The 27,663-nt window shown below is 36.8% G+C and overlaps 1 protein-coding gene across 1 annotated transcript; it reads right to left on the bottom strand.

The window, feature by feature from the left end:
* TDRD12 (tudor domain containing 12) lies at nucleotides 1-27,533 on the bottom strand (the record flags this gene model as incomplete). The annotated part of the gene is made up of 28 exons (XM_080351657.1): nucleotides 1-86; nucleotides 432-498; nucleotides 594-747; nucleotides 834-947; nucleotides 1,381-1,435; nucleotides 2,441-2,562; nucleotides 3,426-3,595; nucleotides 6,058-6,150; nucleotides 6,688-6,898; nucleotides 7,205-7,392; nucleotides 8,753-8,852; nucleotides 9,600-9,820; nucleotides 9,917-10,050; nucleotides 10,797-10,914; nucleotides 11,843-11,971; nucleotides 12,371-12,562; nucleotides 14,277-14,404; nucleotides 16,498-16,651; nucleotides 17,345-17,530; nucleotides 17,858-17,962; nucleotides 19,468-19,544; nucleotides 20,165-20,336; nucleotides 21,395-21,480; nucleotides 22,755-22,810; nucleotides 24,166-24,285; nucleotides 25,726-25,862; nucleotides 26,151-26,312; nucleotides 27,513-27,533. The coding sequence occupies 28 exons, from the start codon at nucleotides 27,531-27,533 to the stop codon at nucleotides 1-3; spliced, it is 3,558 nt and encodes a 1,185-aa protein (XP_080207783.1).
* Nucleotides 27,534-27,663: the final 130 nt, after the last annotated feature.

The raw sequence follows: 27,663 nt of genomic DNA, 5'->3' as shown, positions 1-27,663 counted from the left end.
TTAATCATCACTTTCTGTTCCACTGTCTTCTGAGGAGTTCACCAATCCTTCAGTCACTGCATCAGTGCAATGCCATTTTTTATTACCTAGAAGGAATTAGCAAAGTGTAACATACATAAAGCAAGGAAAAAAAAAGAACTGCAGCACAAATATGTAGCAGTATTAAAAACAAACACCCACACACACACTTTAGACTACAAACTAGACCAAAACACTAAAAACTACATTTTGTCTGTGCTATTCTGATAGAAAAATACCATGCTGCCTATATTTTGCTATTAGAGATCTTCTCATTTGTTTTCAGAGAACTTGAGCACACCAGCAAAGTGTCACATATCTCAAATAAATGAGTATTTCAGATAAAACCTATGCAAAAAATGAGGATGCTAATAACTTTAATCATGATAAACACCGACTCATTCATTCCTTACCAACTGGAAAAGGGCTTTTATCTTCAAAGTCTTCCCAGTGTTCAAAATCAAAAGACACATGAAGATTCTGTTGATGAAAAAACACAGTTTGAAGTATCTGCACTGACACACAGTCAGTATGTTCAGAACATTCAATAATTCTCAAATTGATTTCCACTTCACCTCGTCCTTCAGTAATTTGCACCACATTTCTTTATTCTCCTTCACAAGAACAATAATAACCTCTGTTTCCTTAATCACACAGGTAGACTTTTCTGCAAGTATATCTCGATGTAGCTCCATGTCAGCCAAATAATGTTTGTCTCCTGAATAAGCACTACATTGTAAAAAAGTTGAAAAAAAATTAACTGCAAGCTGACAATCAAATAATTTGTTAACTATACTTACATTCCTTAAACCTACCTGAAAACTACCTTCTTTTCAGAGAACTCACATTTACAGTCAGCCGCACTTGCTATTTTTACCTTCACTGTAACAGTCTCTTCATTTTGAAACCACTTTATTTCTGGATTAAAGCTAAAATAAAGAAAGTTTAGTTGGATTTTTTCTGAAACAGACAACTGACTTTCAACATCTGTAGGTGTACCCAGCCACAATAATTTGTCAATGAATAACAGTGTCAGGAAAGCACGTGATAGGATGTCAGCCAAACTTGTCACAAGAGTGCAGCGATCTCAGTCGCTGGAGGAGCACATCTACCGGTTCACGTGGGGACACACACTCCGGTAACTTCGCTATCCAAAGGGATCAAACCTACTCCTCATTTAAGGATACCGTCAGTTTGATTTTGTAATGACAAAGGGTAAGGTAACAGTAGCAAGACCAACCTCGGAAAGTCAAAGTAAACTTTTCAACTGACCACAGGCACAAACACTCATTTCTCATTAAGGTTTGGCAGTTCACATTAAAAAAAAAAAGCATGGGAACAAATCACTCTGAATTTTTGTACCATTTATGCTGATGCAGGGTAGAGTCTTCTGCTTCCTTAGTTTGAGCTACATCATCTAAAAATAAGAAATCCAGAAAATCTTATATTTCTCTTTACTATAGAAACCAGATACTTCTAGAATACCCCAGCACCATAATAAAAATAACTTGCTTGCAATCACATTACTACTACAAGACTGTATTTGGAGTTTATATTGGATACTTCCTATTTGGAAAGATTTAATAAAGTTCATAATTCGACGGAGAATTTTAACTAAAAAGAATATTATAGTTGGTGTAAGAAAATTATAAAAACTCACCAAAAATGCAAAGTTTTCCAGGTCAGGCAGAGGTTTTCCCAGTTTCAAAACAGGGATGAAAAATAATATTGATGTTACCATCACAGCTTGAAACATGACATTACAGTCACTGTCACCAGGACAAAAAGCCTCCCATGACAAGCACTGCAGGATCTCATCTGCCTCCTGTGTGCTGCAGCTTTTTAACCCCTCAGCTTTCACCACTCCAAACTCATGTGCCAACTGCTGCCACATCATCCTCTGTCCCCCTTCTGTGACTGACGAAGCCACGTGCTTTTAAGCCCCTGCTGACTGAATAAGCATCCTTGACCATTAGATTAAAAAGGGGAAAAAAAAAGCCATTTTCTATCACCCTGAATCCTGGGAAAAAAAAAAAAACCTCCCAGACAACGATGCCATTACCTCATATTTGAAGAGGTTTCGATTTCCTTAAACCCTATGGCTTTTGGCAGCAAAATGCTCACCCTTTCTGCAGGAGAAATTTCCTGCTCACACATTCCATTCACAGCCAAACAATTCTAAGTCTCTCAAGGACAGAATTTCCCAAATAGTGATTCAGCTATATTGACAGGGCTTACTCTCCCGGCCATTTGCAGGCTGCTAACTATAAGGTATTTGTGGCTTATTGCAAACATGAGCTATATGGTGCTATCCTGCATACTCAGAGAAGACTGCATCTGGTAAAATTATTTTTAGGGTGACACTGAAGCACCTAACCTAAAAAAAAAGTTAAAACTTTAATTAAATTATGAGAAGATTTACCACATGGATGATTCCCAGGTGTAATTTCGGAAGAATTACAGTTCCCAGTAGAATTTTCTTGCATGGACATATTCTGTGGATTGGATGCATCCTCTGGACCAGCTGCATTCTCTTTTATGCTTCTGAACACACAGAGACATTTTTAAAAGAACAGGTTTAAATATGTTTAATATTTAAAGGATTCCTAATCATAGTTTAAAGTCCTTTTGAAGTTACGTTTCGCTTTCTAACATATAGAAACTAACTAGCAACTGTAAATCTCAGAGTGTTGCTGAACTTTAGCAACTCAGTAAGAAGCATTTATACAGAAATCCAAGGTCAGATAACATACACAGTTCTGGTGGTACCAGCTTTTCTTTGGAATCACAAAAATCTATTGGCCTTACTGTGCGTGACAGGCCTAGATAGCAACGTAATTCCCCTTCACAAGTAATTCCAGTAGGTTTGGGGGCTTTTTTTTGGTCATAGTTCATTCTGACTTTAACAAAAAGTAAAAATTTCAGAATATTCTGAAGTTCTTTGTTTATTAGTAAGAGAGCTGTGGCTCTGCAGCTGCACAGCTGGGGGCTTCACTGGCTGGACTCGAGACGCAGGGAACACTGCAAGAGTCCATGTACTTGAGAGCTCAGACAGGCACCATGACACCAACGATATGCTCAATATACGGACTGGTATGCACTCAAAAAGGACACTGATTATAATAAAAGATAACAGAATCTTAATTCAGACTCCATATTTTTATGATAAACTCGACTACCTGCATCAATTATTAGTGCAACATTGTCTAGAATTGCTATTCTTCTTCCTGTGATGGTTACGTGGCTAAAAAGTAGTTAAAGGAAATCAGATGTATCACAAACACTATTCTCTCTGTGTTTAAATGAACATCACATTCAGTAATATTAATCATGAAAATATCCAGTTAAAATTAAATATCTTTTTTTCCTAGTAATATATACGCTGAAAAAAATTGTCAAACACTTACAAATGCTCCAAGTTCTTTGAATTATCTAATACTTTCATGTGTTTGCACAGCTTCTGAAGTTGTGTTACATGTTCCGGATTGTCAGTTCCCAGACCCGTAGACAAAATCTCAGACCGAACGTTGTATTCACTGACAGACATGTTCAAACCTGGAAGCCTGGCAACCCGGACCTTGAATTACAAAACATACTAAATGGAAACAACAATTCATAAACTGCCTCTCTCCAATGCTAAGCTGTTCTTTACATAAAACTTTAAACACACCCTCATTTATTTATACCTGTAAGCCATTAGTTTTCTCTGATTTTCAAACAGGAATCTACCCACTTTTAGCTGTTTTCAAAGTATCACCATCTATTTCATTGTGATAACATTAGGAAAAAATTATTCACTGAAAGGGTTATAAAGCACCAGCACAGGCTGCCTAGGAAAGCGGTTGAGTCACCATCCCTGGAGATATTTGATAGATGTGTAGATGTGGTGCTTAGTGACACGGTTTAGTGGTGGACTTGGCAATGCTGGGTTAACGGTTCGACTTTAAGATCATAAAGATCTTTTCCAACCTAAACCATTCTATGATTCTGATCAAGAAAACTAAGGAAAAAAGCCTAAGAGCTTTTCAATTTGCAGAAAAAATTAGGATAAAGCTAACTCTAAACTAGTGCAAGAACCAAAAAAGACAACCAAGACTCAGAAATGTAAACAGAATAAATTTGGTCTAGTATTAGAGGTCTTAGGTATCAGCAAACAATCTTGCAGGATCCAAGTTTCAGTCTTTCAGAGCAATGTGTGACAAACTATAGAATTGATTTTACAAGACAAAACCCTAAAAAATAGTGATTTCAAAAGATATTTTTGTTATTAACTTTGTGGAATAGGCTGGATGACACTTAAAATTAATGTGGTGCTTTGTTACTGGTGCCTGTTCAGATTCCAAGTTCAAGTTTTACTCGATCATGTATTCCATCTATATACAAACACGCATGTTTATCACAGAATGGTTGAGGTTGGAAGGGACCTTTGGAGACCATCTCGTCCAAGCCCTTGCTCAAGGAGGGTCATCTAGAGCCAGCTGCCCACAGCCACCTCCTCACGGCTTCTTAGTATCTCCAAGGAATCACAGAATCACACAATCACAGGATGTTAAGAATTGGAAGGGACCTCAAAAGCTCATCTAGTCCAATCCCGCTGCCAGAGTATGAACACTCAGATGAGGTTACACAGGAAGGTGTCCAGGCGGGTTTGAATGTCTCCAGAGAAGGAGACTCCACAACCTCCCTGGGCAGCCTGGGCCAGTGTCTGTCACCCTCACTGAGAAGAAGTTTCTTCTCAAGTTTAGGTGGAACCTTTTGTGTTCCAGTTTGTACCCATTACCCCTTGTCCTATCATTGGTTGTCACCGAGAAGAGCCTGGCTTCATCCTCCTGACACTCACCCTTTAGATATCTGTAAACATTAATGAGGTCACCCCTCAGTCTCCTCTTGTCCAGCTCCAGAGCCCCAGCTCCCTCAGCCTTTCCTCACACGGGAGATGCTCCACTCCCTTCAGCATCTTTGTTGCCCTGCCCTGGACTCTCTGCAGCAGTTCCCTGTCCTGCTGGAACTGAGGGGCCACAATTGGACACAATATTCCAGATGTGGTCTCACCAGGGCAGAGTAGAGGTCAAGGAGAACCTCTCTGACCTACTGACCACCCCCCTTCTAATACACCTCAGGATGCCATTGGCCTTCCTGGCCACAAGGGCACAGTGCTGGCTCATGGTCATCCTGCTGTCCACCAGGACCCCAAGTCCCTTTCCCCTATGCTGCTCTCTAATAGGTCATTCCCCAACTTATACTGGAACCTGGGCTTGTTCCTGCCCAGATGCAAGACTCTACACTTTCCCTTGTTATAGTTCATTAAATTTTTCCCTGCCCAACTCTCCAGCCTGTCTAGGTCTCTGATGGCAGCACAGCCTCCAGTGTCAGCCACTCCTCCCAGCTTGGTGTCATCAGCAAACCTGCTGATAGTACAATCTATTCCCTCGTCCAAATAATTGATGAATATATTGAATAATATAGGCCCCAGCACTGCCCCCTGAGGCACTGCACTAGATACAGGGCTCAACTGGACTCCGCCCCATTGACCATGACTATCTGGCTTCTTCCCTTCAGCCAGTTCACAGTCCACCTCACCACCTGCTCATCCAGACCGCACTCCCTCGGTTTAGCTGTGAGGATGCTGTGGAAGACTGTGTCAAATGCCTTACTCAAGTCAAGGTAGATCATGTCTACCACATCATCCATCCATCTTGTTATGTCCTCATAAAAGTCAATGAGGTTGGTCAAGCACGACTTCCCCTTGGTGAAGCCATGTTGACTGCCCCTAATGACCCTCTTATCCCTGATACACCTTGAGATGGCACCAAGGGTAAGTCATTCCATCAGTTTCCCAGGGATGGAGGCTCTACAGCCTCTGAGCAACCTGTTCCAGTGTTCAGACACCATCACAGTAAACTAACCCAAGGTATTATGTAAACACCACGTAGAATAAAACTAAAGTAGGAACAGATAGAAGGAAAGAGAAGAATGGGTGCTCTTGTTATAAAGGAGTTTCAATACAAATATTCTGTAATGCTACAATTCTATACCTACCATTGGGTCAACCCAAGCTGTATTTCCCAAGGTAAGTACTATTTTTGCTTCATGTAGTTTTCCTTTAATTTTGTAATCAATATAATGAGTTACCTAGGAAAAATAATTAAAATAATTTTTTGCTGCACTTGAGAAGTATACCAACATAACTCTACAGTCATTTTAATTACAATGAAAAGATCTGAGCTTCACAGTCACAGGGCATTCAACAAATAAAAGCAGTTTTGAGTAAAGTAGTGAAATACTTCCACTTTAGTGTAGGTTAAAATAGAACTAGCTTTTAAGGAAGGAGCTTCCTGAATGGTAGAACATTCAAACATAGGCCAATGTACAGAGGCTACCCTTTCCCTGTTACGCCCCACAGATTCAAAAGCAGTAATAACATGTTCTGGAGGATGCCATTTAAATCACAGAAGAAAATCACAAAAATTTCACTTTATCATTTTGTAGGAAAACAAACACCACTGACTTCTTAGAATCTGCTCTAATAGCAGATATTTATTGGCAATACTAATAAGCAATGAAATTTGGTAACTAAATTTGCAGTTCGTAACTGTTTTCTTGTAGAAAATAACACATAGAAATTAAGGAAGTTAGAGCAAATGCCATGGAAAACATTATAAACATTACCTTTGGGTTCCATTCTACTTCGTTATCAATGGGTTTCAGTCTACAAACCACAAATTCCACAGCCTGAGGCGGCAGACACTGAAATCTTGCAGGTAAGTGAAGCAGCTGACAGTTCTGAACTTGACTTGTTCTGCCTTCATCTATATATTTAACTTTGACACTAAAGAACAAATTTTCCTCTTCTTTTGGGGAAATCTCTACTACCTGAACCCTTCAAACAGTAGGCGAGGAAACACAGAATTATTATTCATATAATCAGTTGGAAAAAAAAAAATCTACTCTTTAAAAAATGGTATATTATTACCAAAATATGTACCTGCGTGTATGTGGGTAGTCATTCTATTCTCCATTCAGTAACTTAAAGAGTATGTGATTGCTTTTTAAAGAGCGATTTGGATAGCAGTGATTTTTTGCTGTTTTTGAGTATGAGTTGACTTTTTTTTAAACTAAACAGTGTTTTAAATTAATTGATATAAAAAGTGCACACAAATAATTTATAAAAAAATAACACTTTTACCTGTGAAAACGTGTTTCCTCACATAATCCATACAATGCTAGCTTCTCCACATTTTCAACTGAAATCTTACTACCAGGTTTCTTAAAATACTCATTAATTTCTTCAGCAAGAATGGTATATTGGTCCTTTTGTTTATCCACTATTCGACCAAAGTAGTTTGTTGCATTTACAATGTGGAGAGGCAGTATCTGAAAAAATAAAAAAAACATTAGAAAAAAGGAGGACTGGATGATTTATTTAAATTAATGACACGTAAGTTTTCATATTCAAGATGACCTACCTCTTTCTAGCCCAAAGAGGTGAGAGAGATGCTGCTGCATACACACATTTCAGAAGATTATGAATTATTATTATATTATTCAAAAGACTTAATTAAAACTAACTGCCCATAGATCAGCTAACAGTGGACATGGATTTACAGAGCAAGAACTGCTGGGTCTCAGTTGGGGGTATTCCACTTAAACAAAACACCAGTGAACTATAGTATTACCTGTCCAGCTATGAACCACAAAGCCTTTCCACACCGTTCAAGTATAATTTCAGGTGTTCTCCAGCCTTACAGTGAGTTTCAGTAGAACTGGCTGGGGAAGCATGAGGCCTTCACTCTTTTTGCACTAAAATTACTTACATAAAAAAAACTATGAGTACACTACTATCAAGACCAATGCATTAAATACTGGGTGCACTCCACGCAAAGGGTCACACCAGGAAGACGTACTGAGATAGAGCTGGGTGTATTAGGCCAGACAGGATAGTAAGAGGACCAGAAAGATAATTTCCACTTACTAAAAAGCTTAAAAAAAGCACAGTGTAACTCGAGGTTCTTAAAGACAGAAACACACTGAGTTCCAAACAAAAAAGAAAGTAAATGCTTATCAAAGTGATAACTGATTTGTAAGACACACACCCAGAAGCACAAGTAGATGAAGAAATGGTCCAGAGTGCAAGTTTCTAATAAAAGTGTCCTGAAATCTCTTCAGATAAGGGAGAAGCTGTATCCCATTTTCTGTGGATACTGCAAATGAAAATACTAGTTTCAAATGATGAGGCCAGAATATGTTAATTTTTCAGCAAGTTTGCATGAAAATGTCAGCTAATTAAAAATCCTCACTTCCAACAAAACACGCATCATATTCCACTTCACTTCAAAAGATGTTTATGTTCCCTATACAATAAATATAACTGAAGTTTATAGGCACTTTAAGCTTTGTTAATTTCAGTATATGGTCTCAATTTATAGGGGGAAGGAATAAAAAGAACATAAACCCTCTTCCCATAGAACGGGCATCTTCAATGCAGAAGAAAATATCAGGTGAACTGAATCACCCACAAAACAATTTCAAATTCAAGCTAAGGATTAAGGGAAAATATGGCACACTTATTTATGCATGGGAAAGAGGAAAAAAGCGAAAAAATAAATATCCAAGAGATACAGTGTACATAATACAGTTATATTAACGTAATATGAAAAAATAAGTAATATGCTAAATAGCTATTTAAGACCTGTCTTCTTGGTACCCAAAGCCAAGGTAAATAAAAACAACTTACTGTCACACATCCAGATGTTTGTCTAATTTTGTCTAGTATGGTCTGGGGCACATCTATTTCACAATTAATTTGATGACGATCTGGACACGCTGTTCTATTCCTATGTATTAAAAAAAGTTTTAGAAAAGAGTCCTTTGTTTTCAGTTGAAAACTATTTTGATGTGACTTACAACAGTTTTAAACACTAACATTTCATCAGCCTTTCATATTCACTTTCTGTCTCAAATAGCACCAATGACTCTGAGGGGTTACGCAGCAACGGCCTAAAAGCTCTTGCTGGAAGTTTACACAACAAAACAGAAAACTTGTTTCAGAATAAAACAAACACCATTACTGATGTTTTTCTTACTTGCAATAATAGTTACATACAATAGAAGGCACACCTCAGAACATTTAAGCTTCCTCCTTCAAGCACTAATTACAATCCATTTACACACAGCTCTGAAATTCATCATCTATTTACCCACTCTGGAGGGACAGGAGATGATATGGGAGAGAGAGAAGCACAAACCTTGTGCAATTACGGTTACAACACTAATCAAAACAATGGCTTAAAGTTCCCTCAAGAACTTCTACACAGGAGTTGTAATGAATTATGCTCCTATGTCAGAATACGTATGATTTGTCTCCATAGAAACGTTATTTTGTTTTCATAAAAGTACCTTAGAAGAGTGAAACAGATGCAACAGTGAACAACGGTGACAACAAAAAGTCATGAGCAAAACTCAGTTTGAATAAAAGCGTGCAACAGGAAAATTCATCAAGGAAGTAGAAGCAGCCATCATTCAGGGCACACAGTGCCTTCTTGTGTAAATGTGTGCGTCAAGAAAACTCGATATTTCCTTACTTGCAAATCCCAAATGTTTTAAGATAGGCGCACAGTGGCCTTGAAAGTTTCTTCTCTTCTTCAGCCTCTAGTACCTTGGCAGTAATATCATGCAGTTCTGGTGGTATTTCAGCTTCTGCGTGCTGCAAATAGTGCAGGATCCCAGGTGCATGACATGCACTGTCTTCTGTTAGCAGAATGACTGACCTTGCCTTTGTATATTCCTGATCTACAGAAGAATCCTACAAAAAAAGTAAAATTACATTTTTTAAAAGCTTTTATGCATCCACCACTCAATAGTAAAATGTAATACTAACACACTAAAGATTTACTCAAACCTTTATCACATTACAGAAATTATCAGACAGGCTTTGTAGACGCTGACCAAAGATGCTTGGAGAAGGGAAACTGAAGTGTACCACGCAAGTTGCATCTGTAATTCCCAAAGGCTGCATGCAGTCATCTGTTAAAACTAAGCACATGTTTTATATACACATATAACACACAATACCTTAAAGCATGTGAAGTATTACCTCCCCTCAGCAATGGCTGTTTTATTCTCCCTACCCATTGACTTAAGAACTGAGAAAAAGGTCTTTCCCAAAACACTTACATAAGGCATTATATTTCTTCAGTCAGTACACTTCATAAGTATACGGCAGAAACAGTCTCCGATAATTTAGCATAACTCTATATCTCATAGCAGTATCACAGAATAAACACAGCTGCCCACTGAAATTACTTTGCAAAAGTTACATTAATGCTAACACCTTTGTATGAACCTCCAAAGCAGATGTAATTCAGCAATCTTTTTGCTTTTGATGTACAAAATGGAAAAAAATAAGTCTGAAACTGGGCAAAAACCTTTACTACTGCAAACAACTTGAAAAAATTAAATTCTGCCAGAATATAAAGGAAATTATTAGAATAAGTCTTCAAAGTTTCAAAATTATTTTAAATTGAAAGTATCTTTTGTAGTAGGAGACAACTGTGAAATAATCTAATTTCTCTGAAAGTACTAGTACTTGTTTAATGCATCAAAAAGTCTCTTTTATGTTCCCTCTAATAAGTACAGTTTTCCCTCACAGCACTTAACCCTGAGACCTAATAACAAATAAAGGGTTAACTGTGGAAGTGATAACCTAGTATAAGTACTTAGTGTAAAACATGATTCACCATGAACACATAACCACAACTAGACAACAAGAAAATACTCACTTAACACAACATGAGTGCCAGAACTATACTTTTTTGTCCACTGCTCTAAGATACATGTGAAATTAAATTCGCTCTCTTTATGTATTCTCAAGGAAAATATTGAGTTGCTCTTCAGTGCCTGCATGAGAAAGTAAAAAGTTATAGTTTCTTCCAATACAGTAATGACTGTTCCAACAAACTCTAATAAATAGCGTATCTTATTAGTATCTAGCATACCTTAGTTAGTGGCAAGAGCCAAGGGAGTTAATGAAATTTTGAAGATTGAGATTAAGGAGATACATGTATATATATGTACACACATGTATATATACGTGTGTATATATATGTGTGCATGTGTATATATATGTGTGTGTATATGTATATATATCCAATATGTGAAAAAAGAACTATTGCAAGAAAACTCCTCCTTAGTCTCCACCTCGAAAATGCTGAGTATACAATCCCACAAAAAAAGGTGTAAAACTGGAACACATTCTGGTCCAAATAAATTTGGAACAGTTTTATGCCAGTTTTAAAGGAAATATATATTAAGCATGCTATCTTCCCCCACACCCTGTGACCTGAAGCTTAACTAAATTCTGGTAGACTTTCACAGGATGACAGAAAATGTTTCTTTCAAATCAGAGAAACAGTCTTCTAAAATTTCAAATACTCAGGAGTAGAAAGCAACAGAACAGAACTTCTTAACACAGTGACTTAAATTTTCTTTCCCCATGCCAGTCCTAGAAACAGTAAAATAAAAAGCAGCCACATCCTCAAAAAACACCACTTAACAGAACTTTACTGGAAAAAAAGTTGATTTGATTAAACTCCAAGTTCCAACCTGACAGACAGAATGTAGTGAAGAATTCAGTAATGAATGCATTCTATGCCAGCCATTCCTGTCAGTTTGGCTTGCTTCTAGTTGGCAGAAGGGCAGTGTTCAGGTTATATTTAGCAGAAATAATTATCCCTTTTTTCTCAGAAACCAAGATACTTAATGGTGTCATTCCTTAACATTAAAAAGTAAAAATCACTGATCTACGTAAATTTACATGCTATCTTACCTGATGAACCATTTCTGCCTCATTTACTGAGTCAGTGAATATCAGCACCTTCTGAAGATTATTGGGGGTAAAATCCAATATTTTGAGTAACACAGCAGTTCTCTCACTGTTTGTGCATGGCTGCACGACCTAGAAGTAGATACAACTGTGTCTTAGGATATGTTTTACCTTGTAGTTCTGCCATTCACAATTAACAATTTCAAAAACATTCTGATGAAATTTTGTTCATGAACTATACCATTTGCAAATACTTCACATAAAATTCTGCTTCATTTGCACTAACAATTAAATACTCGAGGGAGTATCTTCACCTCAGTCCTACAAAGGTAAGAGACCCTCAGCTCATTCAGTGATAATTTGCACAGGTTCTCTAAGAAGCACCTCAGTTCATACACAGGAGATGCCCCTGAGCAGTCTCAGTTTGGATTGTAGTTCTACCCACTTAACTGCCACATATATAGACTCACATCAGTACAAACAGCAAAATATTTTAGTAAACAAATAGTGAAATCATCCCCAATTTTTTACCTGTTGCACATTTCCATAGATGGAAGCTTCTTCAACAGCCGTTATCACAACGTAGGGATCGCTCATGAACTCCTTTATCAAGCGTGCTATATGTTTATTATAGTGAGTTCCAACAGCAATAATCTGGTGCAGTGAATACTCCCACTCTTCAGCAAGAATGGATTTATTGTAACAATCTAATATAGTAAAAACCTGTAAAGAAAAAAAAGGGTTTTTCTATCCTCTTATTCTATTCCAATGAACACTTAACAGCAGTGAAAAGTACATTTGCAGCACTCCATTTTATCCAGTCACAAAACCACCACCATGGCAAGACACAATTGTCACATCCCAAAACGAAGTGTTTAATTTGTGCACTTTCATCCTATTGTTTGAACAACTTCTGAAGCAAGAAGAAAGCGACAGGATGGCATGAAGGAACAGCATGTGCATGCAGATGGGATCATAACGTGGGATTCTGTCCAGAGAAGACTGAAATCTCAGGGATAGGATCTGTTCAAATCAGACAGAATGAATGTATTCCTGATGAAATCACTTTACGTAAGTGAGGAGCAGTGCAGTTGTGGAATGACATCAGGATTTCTGGCCAAAAAGTCCCACACTAAGAAGTATTCAATGCCTCTGGCACAACAGGACTCAGATGTTCTAAGAGATTCTATCTCAAGAGATTAATTCTAAGAGATCTCTCTCAACCCAGCACTAAACTTACATTGTTAAAAATACTGCTGCTATGGGTAACATTTCGTTAACAATGCTTCAGAAGGGCTGCAAGAGCCCAAACATTATCAAATTATCACTACCATCTGAAAGAGCATCTCTTCTTTTTTTCTGCTCAAGACTGACACTTGAAAAGCTGAGATGCTCCTACAAAAACTGCAGACACATGCACAGTATTTTACAAACTACTTTTCAACAATCATATGGTGAACCTGCACTCTGCCTCAGAACTACCAGAACAGAAAGAACAGCCTGAACAGAAAAAGGAAAGTCCCATTGGCTAAGGATGACATTTCATCTAATTTCTGACTTCATATTTGCTGCTACAAAGGCACATTTAACACCTGTGCATGCAGCAAATTGGGCAATTGATCTCCATTAAGATGTTTCTCTAGCTTTTCACACTTAGAAACATGGCCCTTTAGTCCCAGTACCAAATTTTAAACCACCAATGTTAGGGAGTTAATGAGTTAAAAAAAAAAAACAACCTATGACAGTGATAAAAATGTGTTGTAAGCCATTTCTTGCATACTGATGATGTAATATACTGTGAAGCCTCAAAACAGCAATAAAATAACCAAGGAATATTCTCAAACTATAATCATAACTTTAAAACTGCTAAAAGTATCCATCCATGTTAACATGAAACTTTATGCTGTTCCTCTTCCCAGGTTCTCTGAGTTGGGATCAGTTTCTCCTTTTGCCTGCACTGATATTATGGCCCAAGGGAAGTTTTCTACAACTGCTTCCAAGACTATGTGATCACTGAGTTCTGCCTTTCATTCTACAGAGACTGAGGAGCTTTCCAGTAAAGATGGTTCTTGAACTGAAGCGGTTCAAACAGCATCAAGGGAAAAGAAGGTTCTTTACAGACAGATAATCTAAGTCCTTAGAGTAAAGATCCCCATACCAAGGAAGAGAGCATAAAGGAGCAGCAGCACAGAGCACTCTGATTTGGGGGGTGGAAAGCAGAGTGAGCAGGGAATGTCAGATTTAATACATTACAGCTCCACTTTTCCAGTGTTTCATTCTGCCAGGAGTATATAGATGTGATTCCTTTAATTCCATTTTCTTCTCAACTCCACCATAGGACTTCAAGAAGGTTGTTTTTTTCAGTATGTTGCAGACAGTCCAAGACAGGTGCACAACTGAAACTGCAATTTACCATCTGAATGTATAAGCCATGTACCTGTTCAGTGGCTTCAGAGAGCAGCACCTCAACCTCATCGAGAACAAGATGGCAAAGTCTACAAAATAATAAATTGTGGTGTTCAAACAGTCTCAGGAAGCTATATGGTGTAGTCACAATTACTTCACCTACAAGTAGGAAGAAAAGACTGTTAACATTAACCTAAAAATTGAACAAATACTAATAAGACACCGTAGGACATGGTAATTTTATTAAAAAGGCCTCTTTTGCATTTCAGATGCCTCATCTTGAAGTTGGCTTTATTTTGGTTGGTTGGTTTGGGATGTGGGGTGTGGCTTTTTGTCATTGGCTTCCCTGATAGAGAACACTGAAGTCAATTTTCTGACTTCTGGTCAACATTAATTTTCAGTTTGCTTGGATTTTCCTACCCCTGCACATCTTCCAAGACCTGACAGGGTAAAACTGAGTTTTTTAAAGAGTGAAAGGTCTAAATGTTAAGAAGTTTACCAAGCAGGATGCTATTTCATTTTCCAGTAAGGTAATGGAAGTAGAGATAAAACTTCAGAACCAGAGAGACAGAAGGTAAATATTTCAACGTGTCCAAGAGCATTCTTTAGAAAAGTTCAGTTTTTACAATTTAATAAAGCACACATTATAGCTTAGATATCTACACACGTGTGCATATCTGTGGGTATATATGTATCTAAAACCACACTAATCTTAACCTGTGCAAATATACCAACAGCTCTACTAATAAAAGATCTGAATTCATCCACTAAGCTCTTAAACTTGAATGATGGATGCAAGAATTCAAACTGCTGAAACTGAAAATTTTACGCAATCCTTCATAGTTTGATCCGTATTTCTTGTTTTCTTGCCAAAAAAAGCCACTTTTAAAAATGCACTTATCAATTCAGGTGTAACAAAAAGACCAAACAAGAAAAGTAAAACTAAGTGTTTTAAGTAAACACACTTAAGTAGGGCAAATCTTCCAAGAGCTCTTTTAGTAGTTCTATGCTTCCTCTTCTTTATGAAGTATTCTCTGCATACTACTGAAGTTATAGGAATTAATCAGAATTTATTGCAAAAAGAAAGCTAGAAACCATCAACTAAAAAAGAAATTCAAACTAAAATTGAAACTGCACATCTATACAACATTGTCTGCACATAAATTTTACCTCTTAATACTTGACTTTTCCAATACTCTTTTTAAATTCAGAGTAGCAAAGAATTGTGTTAAGTGTATATAAGCAGTAGAGCACCAGACATGTACCTCAAATATTTGTCACTTTAAAAAATAGAACACATATACTTGAAATACTTATAGATTTGTTAAAAATATGTTTAAGAACATGCACATGTGCATTACTGTAGTGGGCTGTGGTCGGAAGCTGTATAGCACACAGATGCTCATTCACTGCCCTCATCCCCAGTGGGGTAGGGGACAGAACAGGAACTGCTGAAGTGAGAAAACTCGTGGGTTGAGAAAACAGATAGTTTAATAAATGAAGGGTGCGGGAAAAGACATAGAAAGGCAACCACTGACAACATTCCACCAGCAGACAGATGCCCAGTCACTCCTCAGATCATCCCCACTCTTTGAGCTTTTATGTAAGCATGATATTATACAGTATTGTGTGTCACTTTGATCAGTTTGGCTCAGCTGACCAGGTTACATCACCTCCCGGGTTCTGCTCACGCCTGGCTTACTCACTGGGTGGCAGGCTGGCAAAAAGCATTCTTGATGCTGTGCATGTGATGCTCAGTGAGAGCCAAACACTGGTGTGTTATCTGTGCTGTTCCCATTACAAATCCAGAACAAGCTACCACACAGATGATGAAGAGAAGTAACTCCATTCCCTGACAGATCCAGCACCTTTGTTCTGCAATGTATGTTCATGTATCAAAAAAAGCTCTTATAAAATCTGGTTCTAAATCAAGAAATTTCACAAATAATCCTAATTTAGTGTGATCTTCACCAAATCCCTACCACTAATTGGGCTCAAAAATAACTGTTATGGAGCTCAGAAAAAAGATGCTGAACATATAGACATTCAAAGAGCTTTAATACCATTTACTGTTAAATGGCACTACTGAAACTTCATGCATCACTAAAGACATAGAGCATTAAAGAAACAGAATTACTGCATTAGAGAACAAAAAACTTAGGAAGTATAAATTGCTTCTTTCACAATTCCCTGCAATTATGGCAGGCTCTGTTGTTTTCAAGCATAATTAAGAAGACAGAAAGTATTCTTACATCCTTGGATTTTCAAACTGCTAGCTGCTGCTTTGTTCTGGCCAAGTATTATCAGCATTGGATGAAGCTTTCTGGAGCATCGCTCATATGTTCCCAGTAGCTCAAAAACAAGTTGTGCCTTCTTCCGCCCAGGACATAAAATAAGTGCTAGTGGCTACACACATATGTATAAAATTTTACACCACAGTATTAGGCAAGAGTTCAGAATCTTAAAAATAGTACTACTTCAGCATTTAGGGCAAACCCAAAATCTGCAACACAGGCCTTCAGTTCAAAACAAAAGCTTTTAGTACTATATCATCTCCTAACTGCAGATGTTACAGACCTAAGGAACCACACACCAAGTGACCTGGAGACACACAAAGGATGCACACAGCAACATTCAGTAAAAAGTCCAAAAATTTAACAGAGGCAAGAGCATCTTGTTTTACTTAGAGCTGTACTAGGCAATTTACAGACGTCCCTTACAATCTCAGTCATTCTATGTTTTTGTGATCTAATACAAGTTAGAAAATGAGTTACAATATTTAAAACAGCTAATACAAATGTTACTTTAATGACTACATACTATCCCCTTAAAAACAAATCTTTATCAAGTATCAAAGCGATACAACATTAACACTTGTTAGATATAACCTGATATGTAAGTTTTAGAACCCCACATTCATACAGTCCATCTCTGTAAGCCTCTACGCAAAGGGCTTATATAAACTGGCCAGCATCATGAAGATACACCAAGATCACATTCAATGTATACGTTCTAAACATCCACTATCTTTTGAATCATTATTTTACATCTGCACTTTAGAACAAAAAACTTGTTACTACTCTAATAACATATACATACTCCATTCCTGCGTGGCAAGGCTCTGTAGTAACTTTTCGAGTGCAAAAATGTAAGAACTGGTGGAATATATAAAGAAGGATCATTTCCCTGATATGAGATGGCAACTACATCACATCCTCGAGCTACCGCAGGCCAACAGTAAGATTCCGTGAAGTTAGGGCCTAAAAAGTTTTTCTGAGCAAGTTCCTACAAAAAGAGAAATTAAGAGTTCCACCTGAGAACTGTGTACATAATAAATATTCCTAACATGCAATATGAAAAAGTTGTTCTGGGCTAAGAAGTTAAATTATTAAAATTCAAATTCCAAGACTTGTGGCAGTGGTTGATACACCAGAAGAAACGTGTACAATTCTTAAAGCATCTCTCTGAAGCTTCATTTATTCAACCACATGAACAACCTCCTAGACATTCCTCAAGCAAAAAAAGGTATTACTGTAAAGTTTAGTATCTAACATTTGGGTATGATACTAGCCTTAACAATATATTCAATGTAATATATTACACTAGAATTACCTTTTTCAGATCATCAAAAAGTGGTGCTGTTTCCAGAGTTGAAAATGGTTCAATTTTGTTGCTAAGAAAGACAAAGTTTTTTTCTTCACTAAGATTTTGAGAACTCTGAAACCATATAACAAATAGGTAACTTAACAACTGCTGATGCAGGCAAATTAGACTCAACCTTAGGTTAACTAATTTGTTGCAAATTAATATATATAAGTGCTGATTTGGTCATTGGGAAACATAAAGAAACAAACACTTCAGAAAAACCTTTCCTCCCCTATTCCCAGGCTTGACTTCACCCCAAACTCCTTTCCCCTCCCAGTCAACACAGGCCATACTCAGTTTCACCACTGAAGCACAGAGCAGCACAAGGCAGGGACCGCAGTCAGAATGTTGCGGTTTCTCTCTGCTGCTCCTTCCCTCTCACTTCTTTCCTCTGCTCTATTGTGTGTCTCCTACAGACTGCAGTTCCTTCATGAACACCTGCTCAGGCATGGAGCACCTCCTGCTCCCTTGACTTTGGCGTTGCCTCCATTTCTCACTTGTTTTTGTTTCTTGCCCTGCATTTTTTACCCTTTCTTAAATATGTTTTCACAGAGGTACCACCAACTTAGCTGGCTGGCTCAGCTTTGGCCTGCAGTGGGTCATGCCAATGCAGCTGGAATCAGCCCTGACCTCCTTCCCCAAAGATCACCCCTGCATGATGTGGTTGAAGACTCACGTCACTCGAGTGCCTGGTGAAGCCAGCTGACTCTTTGCGGAAGGGTATCAAGACAATCCTGCTTTAGTAACAATTCACGCTACTACATTCATCATAATTTTTTCAAAAAAATTTTAATAAGGTATTATAGTTTAAATTTAGGAGTGGTTGTCATCCTTCAATTCTCAGCAGAGTGAAAAATAACTTCTGCAAAACTGCTTTTTTCCCCTGACCTCACAGAAGTAGTTCTATTACTGTCATGGAAGCAAATTTCTCCTTTAAAGCATCTAGCAGAAGAGGATATGAACAGTGCATGTGCTCTGTGAAAGAGCTGAGACTGGATACACTCAATAGTGATTGTTTGCCTAGAATCTATCAGTCCATTTTCCTTTCCTCCCATATACATTGCAATAGCTCTACTTGTTCAATTGAGTACAGTTTGACACTCAAGAATGAGCTCTGACCTCCTGAAAACGCTTCACTGAAAAACACCAAGCAAAAAAAAGAGAAAATAGCAAGAAACCAGATTAGGTATTTCAGCTATTAGATGATTCAATAAATAAGAAGAGACTTCAATAAATGTTGTACAACATAGGACTATTTTGTTTTCAGGGAAACATTAACATTTACATTTTTTTATATTTGTCATGTCAACAGCTATCTTCTGCATAGAACTATAGCAAAGGACTGCAAAAGGAGGCACAATCTTTTCAAGGACTGTAGTGCATTTTTGTAATTTTATTTTTTGCAACTTCAAAAAAGAAACTGAAGTAGAATGTTCCCTTTAGACCATATAAAAAATGAGCTCAGTCCTCCAGATGTATGTTACATAGAAGAACAAGCTAGGTGCCTACAGTATTCCTAACTTGTCCTACGTAGGCTTATATAGTTCATATTTCACAATTTGTTACAAAACACTTACAGACACAGTATTTTCATTTAAATCTGTGCTTGATCTTTGGTATGTCTCTTCAAGAAAGGAACTGGAAACAGCAAGACCTAGAAAGTAAAAAAATGCAGAAACACATTTCTCATTATCTGAACAAATAAAAACGCGGTATTTTTACTTACAGTGGGTTGTGACTGACTTGTTTAGTTGCTTGTATTACTATTTCCTAATAATAAAAAGGACAACCAAAGAAACAGGTATCTTTACATAAAGATAACTATGCAGATGAACTGAGTGAACAAGGATGTAACATTGCACACTTTTAAATAGACTTGAATCACTACAAATGAGACAACTCATGGTAAGCACTAGTTAAAAGTACCCATGTTCAAATAAATCCTTCCAAACTCAAAGAACAGTAATGCACCATTGATCAATGTTAAATAATTTCAATAATATTGAACATTATTAAGCATATCAACGAATGCCCGTGTAACCCACCCTCAGCCTTCACCTTATACGGTACAAAAGTCTCTACAGTATTCCTGCATCTGGTGATTTGATGGGTCTTTTTTGTAAAGTCTGATACATACACATTCTTTGTTAGAAATAAACCATTTGATCCAATTCTTAGATTTAAACAGAGACAGTAGGTTCATGTTCAGTGTATCCAATGACAGACACATGATGCACTGCACGTATGATTGTTCCCAATACACATGGTTCCCACCTGTCTCAGGACTTGTTGGTGTTTTATCCTGACACAGCATTGGCCTGAAGGGAAACACAGGATTAACAGGTTCAGCTGGAAAGGACTCAGCATTTAATGATGTTTGGTTCTCCTGATCATCGTTCTCAAGACGGGCAAAGTTCTTTGCGACAAGATCATCATTAACGCATACCTAAAAAACCAAGATCTTTATTGATCAGGATCAATAAGCAATAAGCTACACCACCACATACTTGGTTAGAATTTATTTCAAGCTTTAAACAACAGCTGTTAAGACATAAGCAGTATAAGTGAATGCTTTCTGAAGATTATTAACATATCTTCCAGTATGTTCTCTAAACAGGTGTTAATTAGTTGCCAGTTTCATGCTTCTAAAATTCTGTACTCAACTTTCTCTATAAGCCCTAAAAATTAAAAGCTGTTAATAAGCCAATCTGTTTTCTGTCTTCTTCACTCAGCATGCATTAAAATCTGGCAGAAAAAAAACAACGCTATATTTAAAACTTCTTAAACTCCGTTGGCTCAGAGATCGGTGATGATATTGTCAACTGGGATTCTAAACTGAGAGAAGATCCTCAAATAAATACATCACTTCAAAGCTATTGTCTATGGCAAAGACCACAGCCCCAGTGTTAAAAGCCTTGGTAAAACACTCCAAAGTAGCAGCAGCATGTAAATAAAATCATTTGTATCTAACATACAGCTGCTTAAGTCTGACAGTAGCTACAGCAGATCTAGCACAAGTTAAACATTTTGGCAAGTGGAAGTAGGGATTTTTTTCATTTGTTTTTGTTTTGTTTTTCCCAAAAGTTCGAAGACTCAGTCTTATACAGGAACAAGTGTTAACTTCTACTTATTTTTGTAATCTACGCAACTGCCTTATTGAAGCATCTTTAAGTATGACACCACAAAAAGGTGAAAAGTACATTAAATAGTTCACCTAGTTGTCCATTTTGAAGTACCTGCTGGACTTCACTTGCTTGCCAATACCTTTCAAAAAGAGGTTCACATCAATAAAAACAGGATTTCTGCGTCTTGGCATTCCTTCAAAAGTTTACAAGCAATGGAAATATAAAACAAAACCTCTAATAAGTTAATGATTTAGCTTCTATCGTATCTGACAGAAATTACAAAACTGGCTTGCAAGTCATGTTTTTCAGTCTTAACCTAACTGCAGAATTATAAGGTACAAAGTGCACAAACAGGTTTGTAGATATAAAAGTCTCTCACCTTTTCATCGCCCTTTGTCGCATAAAGAAAAATATCAAATGTGTTGTCTTCTACAGCACATAAATTGGCTTTCATTTGCGTAGTTACTAAATGTAGTAATAAACACAAGAAGAAATAAAAGTATTTAATCCTTATCAAATTACCAGATGTTTTCACTTGGTACTTTCCAAGATAGACATAATTACAAATCACAGATGTGTAACCTATTTCTTCAGATAAGCTAGTACAAATTTAATAACTTTTAAATGAAACAAGAAAGTAATAAGGCAATGAAAATTTAAAGTTACAAAAATGAAGCTGTCCTCAGTCTTTGAAGGAAGATTGAGAGCTTAAACAGATTAATGACTTCTCTCTCCACACAAACTAGTCTTAGTTCTACACTAAAAGTCTTAGTTTCTCTTTTAGCCTCTGACAATCTGTAGCACAAATGCATACTTCCCAAACATGACATTTACTTTTCTTGAAAGAAGTTATATTTGCACATTTGTATAGCTTGGTTAGGCTCTTCATTTCAGCAATCGTGGCTGATAAAATCCATTAGTAAATTCTGAAGCAGCACTTCTGTATACACTAAGGATGTGCTAGCAATCCCAGTTAGTGGGTGAAATTACCTGCCCACAGACCCTTTATTGCTTTCATAAACTCATCCTCTCCTCACCAAATACCTGTTATGTGCAGCTTCTTACACTTCTGAGTAAGCAGGTAGGCAGTTTTTCAGATGGGAGAACATAAGCAAGAAAATTAGACAAATCTCAAAGAGCTGCTTTTCTAGGAAGACCAAAAACTATATAATACCAAAATAGAAGGCTTGATATGAAAAAGACTGGATGACCTACTGAGACACCAAACAAGGGAAAGGACAAGAATAGAGAATAGAGAAAAAGCAGCTCTATCTTACTAAATAACTACTGCTTGCTAAGGTTGGAACTCTTCTTCTGAGTTAGGTTCGGGGTATAAGAACTGAAAAAGTAAACTCATAAGCCAAATCTTGCCATTTCTGCACAAAACTACAAAGATACAGCTGTGATGATGATTCAAAGATTAAAACTAAACACACAGAAAGGCTCCACTGTTCAAAACAAATGTTACACGTTACCTTAGCCTGTCCAAGAGTCAGACACCATTTAGTCAACTATCAAAATTTACGCAAGGAAGCCCACAGTGCTCAAGATTCAGCTCCAGAAATATTTTACCTTAGTCAGTCCATCAAAAAAACCTTATATAGATCCTGTCTTTATTTTTAATATACAACATTCTTAAATATAATCAAATATATAAACTCAAGTACTACATTTCTCTAACAGTTTATTTTTCCCAAAACAGAAGTGCCCATTATGATTTTGGCAGGACATTTATTTACCTTTGAGAAGGTTTTTAAAATACTGAATAGCAGCACTGTCCCATCTTTTGGCTGGTCTAGGAAAATAAACAACCAGTTATCCCACATCAAAAATTAAAAGGGTAATTTTGGAAAAAAACTTTGGATGTGTGTAGAAACATTATTTCATATCACAGCAAATCTTAAGAAGTTCACCAACTAGACACATGAGCAGAATCTTACTACTTGGAATGTAACTTTTGTCTTAGTAATATTGTTTCAGCTCATCAATAATGTAAACTGACCAAAAATTACTGGATACTGCTTTGTCAAGGTATGATGGCTTATATCCAACATAAACTATGATGGTTAGAAGTGAAACAGAATAACCAAAAGTAAGGCAAGAATCCATTTGTGGAACATGCTAATGAAAGAGGTGTTGAGCAATTTTGAACAAACACTTAAACACCAAAGTAATGAAGACTGAAAGGTATGTAGCAGAAAATCAAGTTCACTCTTTACCATCTTCTGCAACTTTAAGTATAAAATAAAAAAAAAATTCAAATGAAGAGCACTATAAACACAACATGAAAATCTACTACTTTAAAAATTATTCACAATGATGGCCCACACAAAATGTATGCTATTCCTATGCAAACTATGCTACTATTTGTTCCGTCAGAATACTGCAAGTCAAATACTGATTTCTTGTGCCAAACAATAGCATAGAAAAAATAAACTGCTTGACCAAATGTAGTTTTGAATATTCTTTAATGACATAAAGCAAAGTATCATTCTTGTTGTGGACCCATATTCCATAGTGATTTAATCATGTCCCTGTCAAATTTGTAGGATCTTTGACAATAGCATCCTGGAACTCAAGAATACTAAAGTATTTTTCTTTACCACCAGGCCCCCGTGAAAACCTTATTCGAGTTATTCAAAGTTGCAGTGAGAAAAAACTGTCATGAATAAAAGGAAAACATAAGAGCAATCCAAAAGTATGTAAAGAGAAAGACAGATGGGGAAAAACAAAGCTACCTATTAACAGCTATAGAACTTCAATCAACCATGTAACTACCACAAAAAAAGTATAGGGAGTAAGATGAGCATCTGTAAAAAACAGCAGTTAAGGACAGATTAGTAAAGAAGTTCATACATTAGGAATTAAGAAACACAGCTCTGGGATGATAGACAAAGGGCAAGAAATGTCAGTAGCTTATCTAAACTTCCTAAGGCTTTAAAATAAACACCGAAAGACTCGAACAGGTGAATATTAAAACCCAAATCATTAAGGAAGCAGTTCTCCTAAAGAACTGCTCCTCTTGAAAGTTTTCCAAAATTGATTTCCTATGTTCTTCTTGAAATATAATTTCTAAAAAAAAAAAATCTGCAGTAAAACTTCACACTTAAGGAATTTATTACTAGAATACATTTCCTAAATTCTACTTACACTATTTTTGCAGTATTTTCACAGAAGTCGACACGCAGTGTCACCGGCTTTGTGCGATACAGTCTACACTTTTTTGCTCTATATGGGATCTGCAGAAATGCTTCCACTGCAATTCGAATGCTTAAAAACAAAGCAGAAATAATTTCATTTTATGGGGCAGATTTTACTCTCCAGACACCACTGGTCTCATACGCATCCTCCCATTACCCTGCATCTGACACCACAGTTCTTCCACAAGCCTCGTGCCCACTGTGGAACACCCTGGAACCACTGTTTGATTGTCCTCTCCAAGAGAGGTGCTACCAATATCAATTAGTGAACAGATTCGCTCTGGATACGAATACACTTTGTGTTTACTTGAAATCTTCCTGATCCTTTGCCACTACAGTTTGAAGTCTTTTCATGATATTTAGCCCTCATACTGCCACACATGCCACCTGGTGCCACATATTCCATTGGGCGATTATTACTTCTGTGTGAGAAACCAGGTATGATTAACATCAGCAAGAAGAAAATCTATTAAATACACTAATTTGCATTTATACTAATTTTCCTAAAAATGTATTCTTTATCAAACTATCACTAGAATACTAATCTTAACCTTTACACTTGGTTTGGTTGGAGACTTTTAATAACCAGCAACACATAATATATAGCAAATTCTAAAGATCCATATATTTAACACTATTGTTCAAATGTTTATTTTACCATGAAAAAAGCAGCAAAATCACACATTTACTTCTAGCTGAATGTATTTTAAACTTGGGGTATTGTCAAGTTGTTTTCCAATACAGCAACATGCAATTTAAAAACATTATTTAAAATATTTCTTAAGTTAAATAAGCTTTCTTAATTGTGTGAAATACTGCAAAAAAAAAAATTTAGTAAAGCTTCTTGTATACAAACTTGCATATTTTAGTATATACATGAACTTTAAATCTAGCTAAGAACTGGAACAGTTATTTTTAGAAACCACATTTTTCACTATTTCAGAACCACTAGGTTTCACAGGGTTTTATTAAAAAAACAGGAATCTGTGAAAACTCACTTTTTTTGCACCACGCCAAGACAGACTGTCAGCTCTTAGTAAACAAGCTTGTAAACTGTAGTGGGAAGAAACCCACATACCTGCGTCTTAATGTCAAAAGCTGGTTCAGCAAGTCAAACCCTGCTTCCATACACACTTTGTGAATGATCTTCACTGGTTATAACTTTTTATCTTTTTAGTATATATCACTTAATAATGGAGGAAAGTATATACCAATAACTTTAATTGGCAACCATATATTTCAATTGTAAGAAACTGACATTATTTCTGCTCCAAATCTTTAAAAAACCAAAACCTACAATAAAAAGCATCTTTAAAAATCCACAAAACAGAAGATTGGTTTACATCCACACCTGCAAGGGCCTATCGTATGGCTGGCAGTTTCCTGTGGACCCAGCCCACACCTCAACTGAACAAAAGCCTCATTACTATCAATCTAAATAAACGTTAATAACATTTGTATGCATTAACTAACAAATACATTTCAGTGACAGTGTCAAAAAAACACTTACTCCTTTGTTCCAACAAAAGTGTATTTGGCATAATCCACAAGAAAACATTGTATTTGATAATCATCTCTACAGTACATGATTGACTTAATAATTGCTCTACACCAGCATTCGAGTTCCTCACTGAAAACCACACAAATCTGAAAAAGAAAGAAAAAGACAGCAGGCTCTTGTAAACAGAATGAATTACACTCACATTTTTCAGAGGCAAGACTGCAGTAATTTTCATAGAACCCTCATTGCATTGCAGCTTACGTAATTATGAAGTTTACTGATAAGAAGATATAACTCATATGGATGCCATTAGCTACTTTTCTACATAGCAATATTAAAAAAAAAAAAAGATTAAAGCGTATCTTGGATACTGCATTCCAAACCAATGCAAATAACACATTATTTCCATCTACACAATACAGCAATGATTTTACCTGGCCCTCTTTTATGACTAGTGGTTTTACTTCATCCACATCTTTATAAGATTTGTCATAGAACCGATTCATTTCAGCATTCAGGTTGTTATATTCTATTTCGTCAACTATGTAAGGTGCACATCCTTTCATAGTAACCCAAAAGCAACCCGGATCTTCAATCTGGGGCAAAGGGTAGACAAAAACAGCAAATACTATTAACTCCTGCTAAAATAATAGGATGTTTTTAAGAACATATGAGCAGCAAATGTAAAAATAAAACTTTAAAATTATGGGGACTGATACTTCACATACAGATTGTTAAAAAGCAAAACATTTTTCAATTTCATACCATTAGTTTGTTACATGACTTCTCAACTTGCAAGTTTCTTCAGCACTGCAATTAATGGCTTGTGTAGTCTAAAAGGTAGCAGCATTATCTAAAAAGCTGACTAAACCAAACAGTGGGTAAACTGCAAAGATATGAATCTTTTTACTTTCATATTGTCTTCAAAAACTACACATAAGAAGCCCCAAAACACAACACCACCGATAGACTTCCTCATGCTCAGGGAGCCTACAAGACAGTCAATTTCTTTAAAAGGAGGCCAGAGCCTTCTGCTCAGCCTTTGAAAACCTTTATATCCCAGTCTTTCAGCTGATCTGGGTCTGCAGTTATTGTGGGCTAATCCCAGTAGGCAACTAAACACCACACAGCTGCTCCCTCAGTACCCTGCAGTAGGATGATTGAGAGAATTGTAAGGGTAAAAGTAAGAACAGTCATGGGCTAATATAAAACCAGCTGAGTAAGTAAAGCAAAAGCTGCACATGCAAACAAAGCAAAATAAGGAATGTATTCGCTGTTTCTCACTGGCAGGCAGATGTTTAACCACTTCCAGGAAAACAGGGCTTCCTCACACATAACAGTGACTTAGGAAAACAGACTGGGTAACCTTGGAGTTCCCCCTTTCCTCCTCCTCCTCCCTCCCTGCAGCTTTTATTGCTGAGCATGACATCATACAGTGTGGAATATCCCTTTGGTAAGTTGGGGTCAGCTGTCCTGGGTGTATTCTGGGAAAATGATTCTTCCACAATCTCCTGTGGAATTCAGTAGCATGCAGCAGTACTACTACACTCTATCTACGTTGCACGTCTTCCATTTTAGATTTTAGCTCTATCCCTGCTGACCTCTTTTGAGGTGAGACTAATATAAACATTTAAAAGAAATGACAAAACACACATAATCCATATATGATCCCACATGTGTAAGAACGTGCTGCTGGAAATACAGAGGCATCACCTTACCTGTAAATCTGACTTACAGAGAGGTGCATTGAAACAAATGAACAGCAATTCTTCAGACTGTTAAAAAAGCCAGCATACCTCTAATACTGAGACTTCCATGTTTCTCAGCTAGAGTCTTCCTCAACACTACTGCAAAGGAACAACAAATATTTGATTAAGCATTTTTAAAGCAGCCATTTATTTTGAAGCATATCTAAAGAGCATACACCAAAAGCTAGCCTATAGATTT

This window comes from Nesoenas mayeri (genome assembly GCF_963082525.1).
Source record: "Nesoenas mayeri genome assembly, chromosome: 12".
In the NCBI taxonomy this organism is placed as follows: Eukaryota; Metazoa; Chordata; class Aves; order Columbiformes; family Columbidae; genus Nesoenas; species Nesoenas mayeri.
This window is presented reverse-complemented; position numbering and strand designations above follow the sequence as displayed.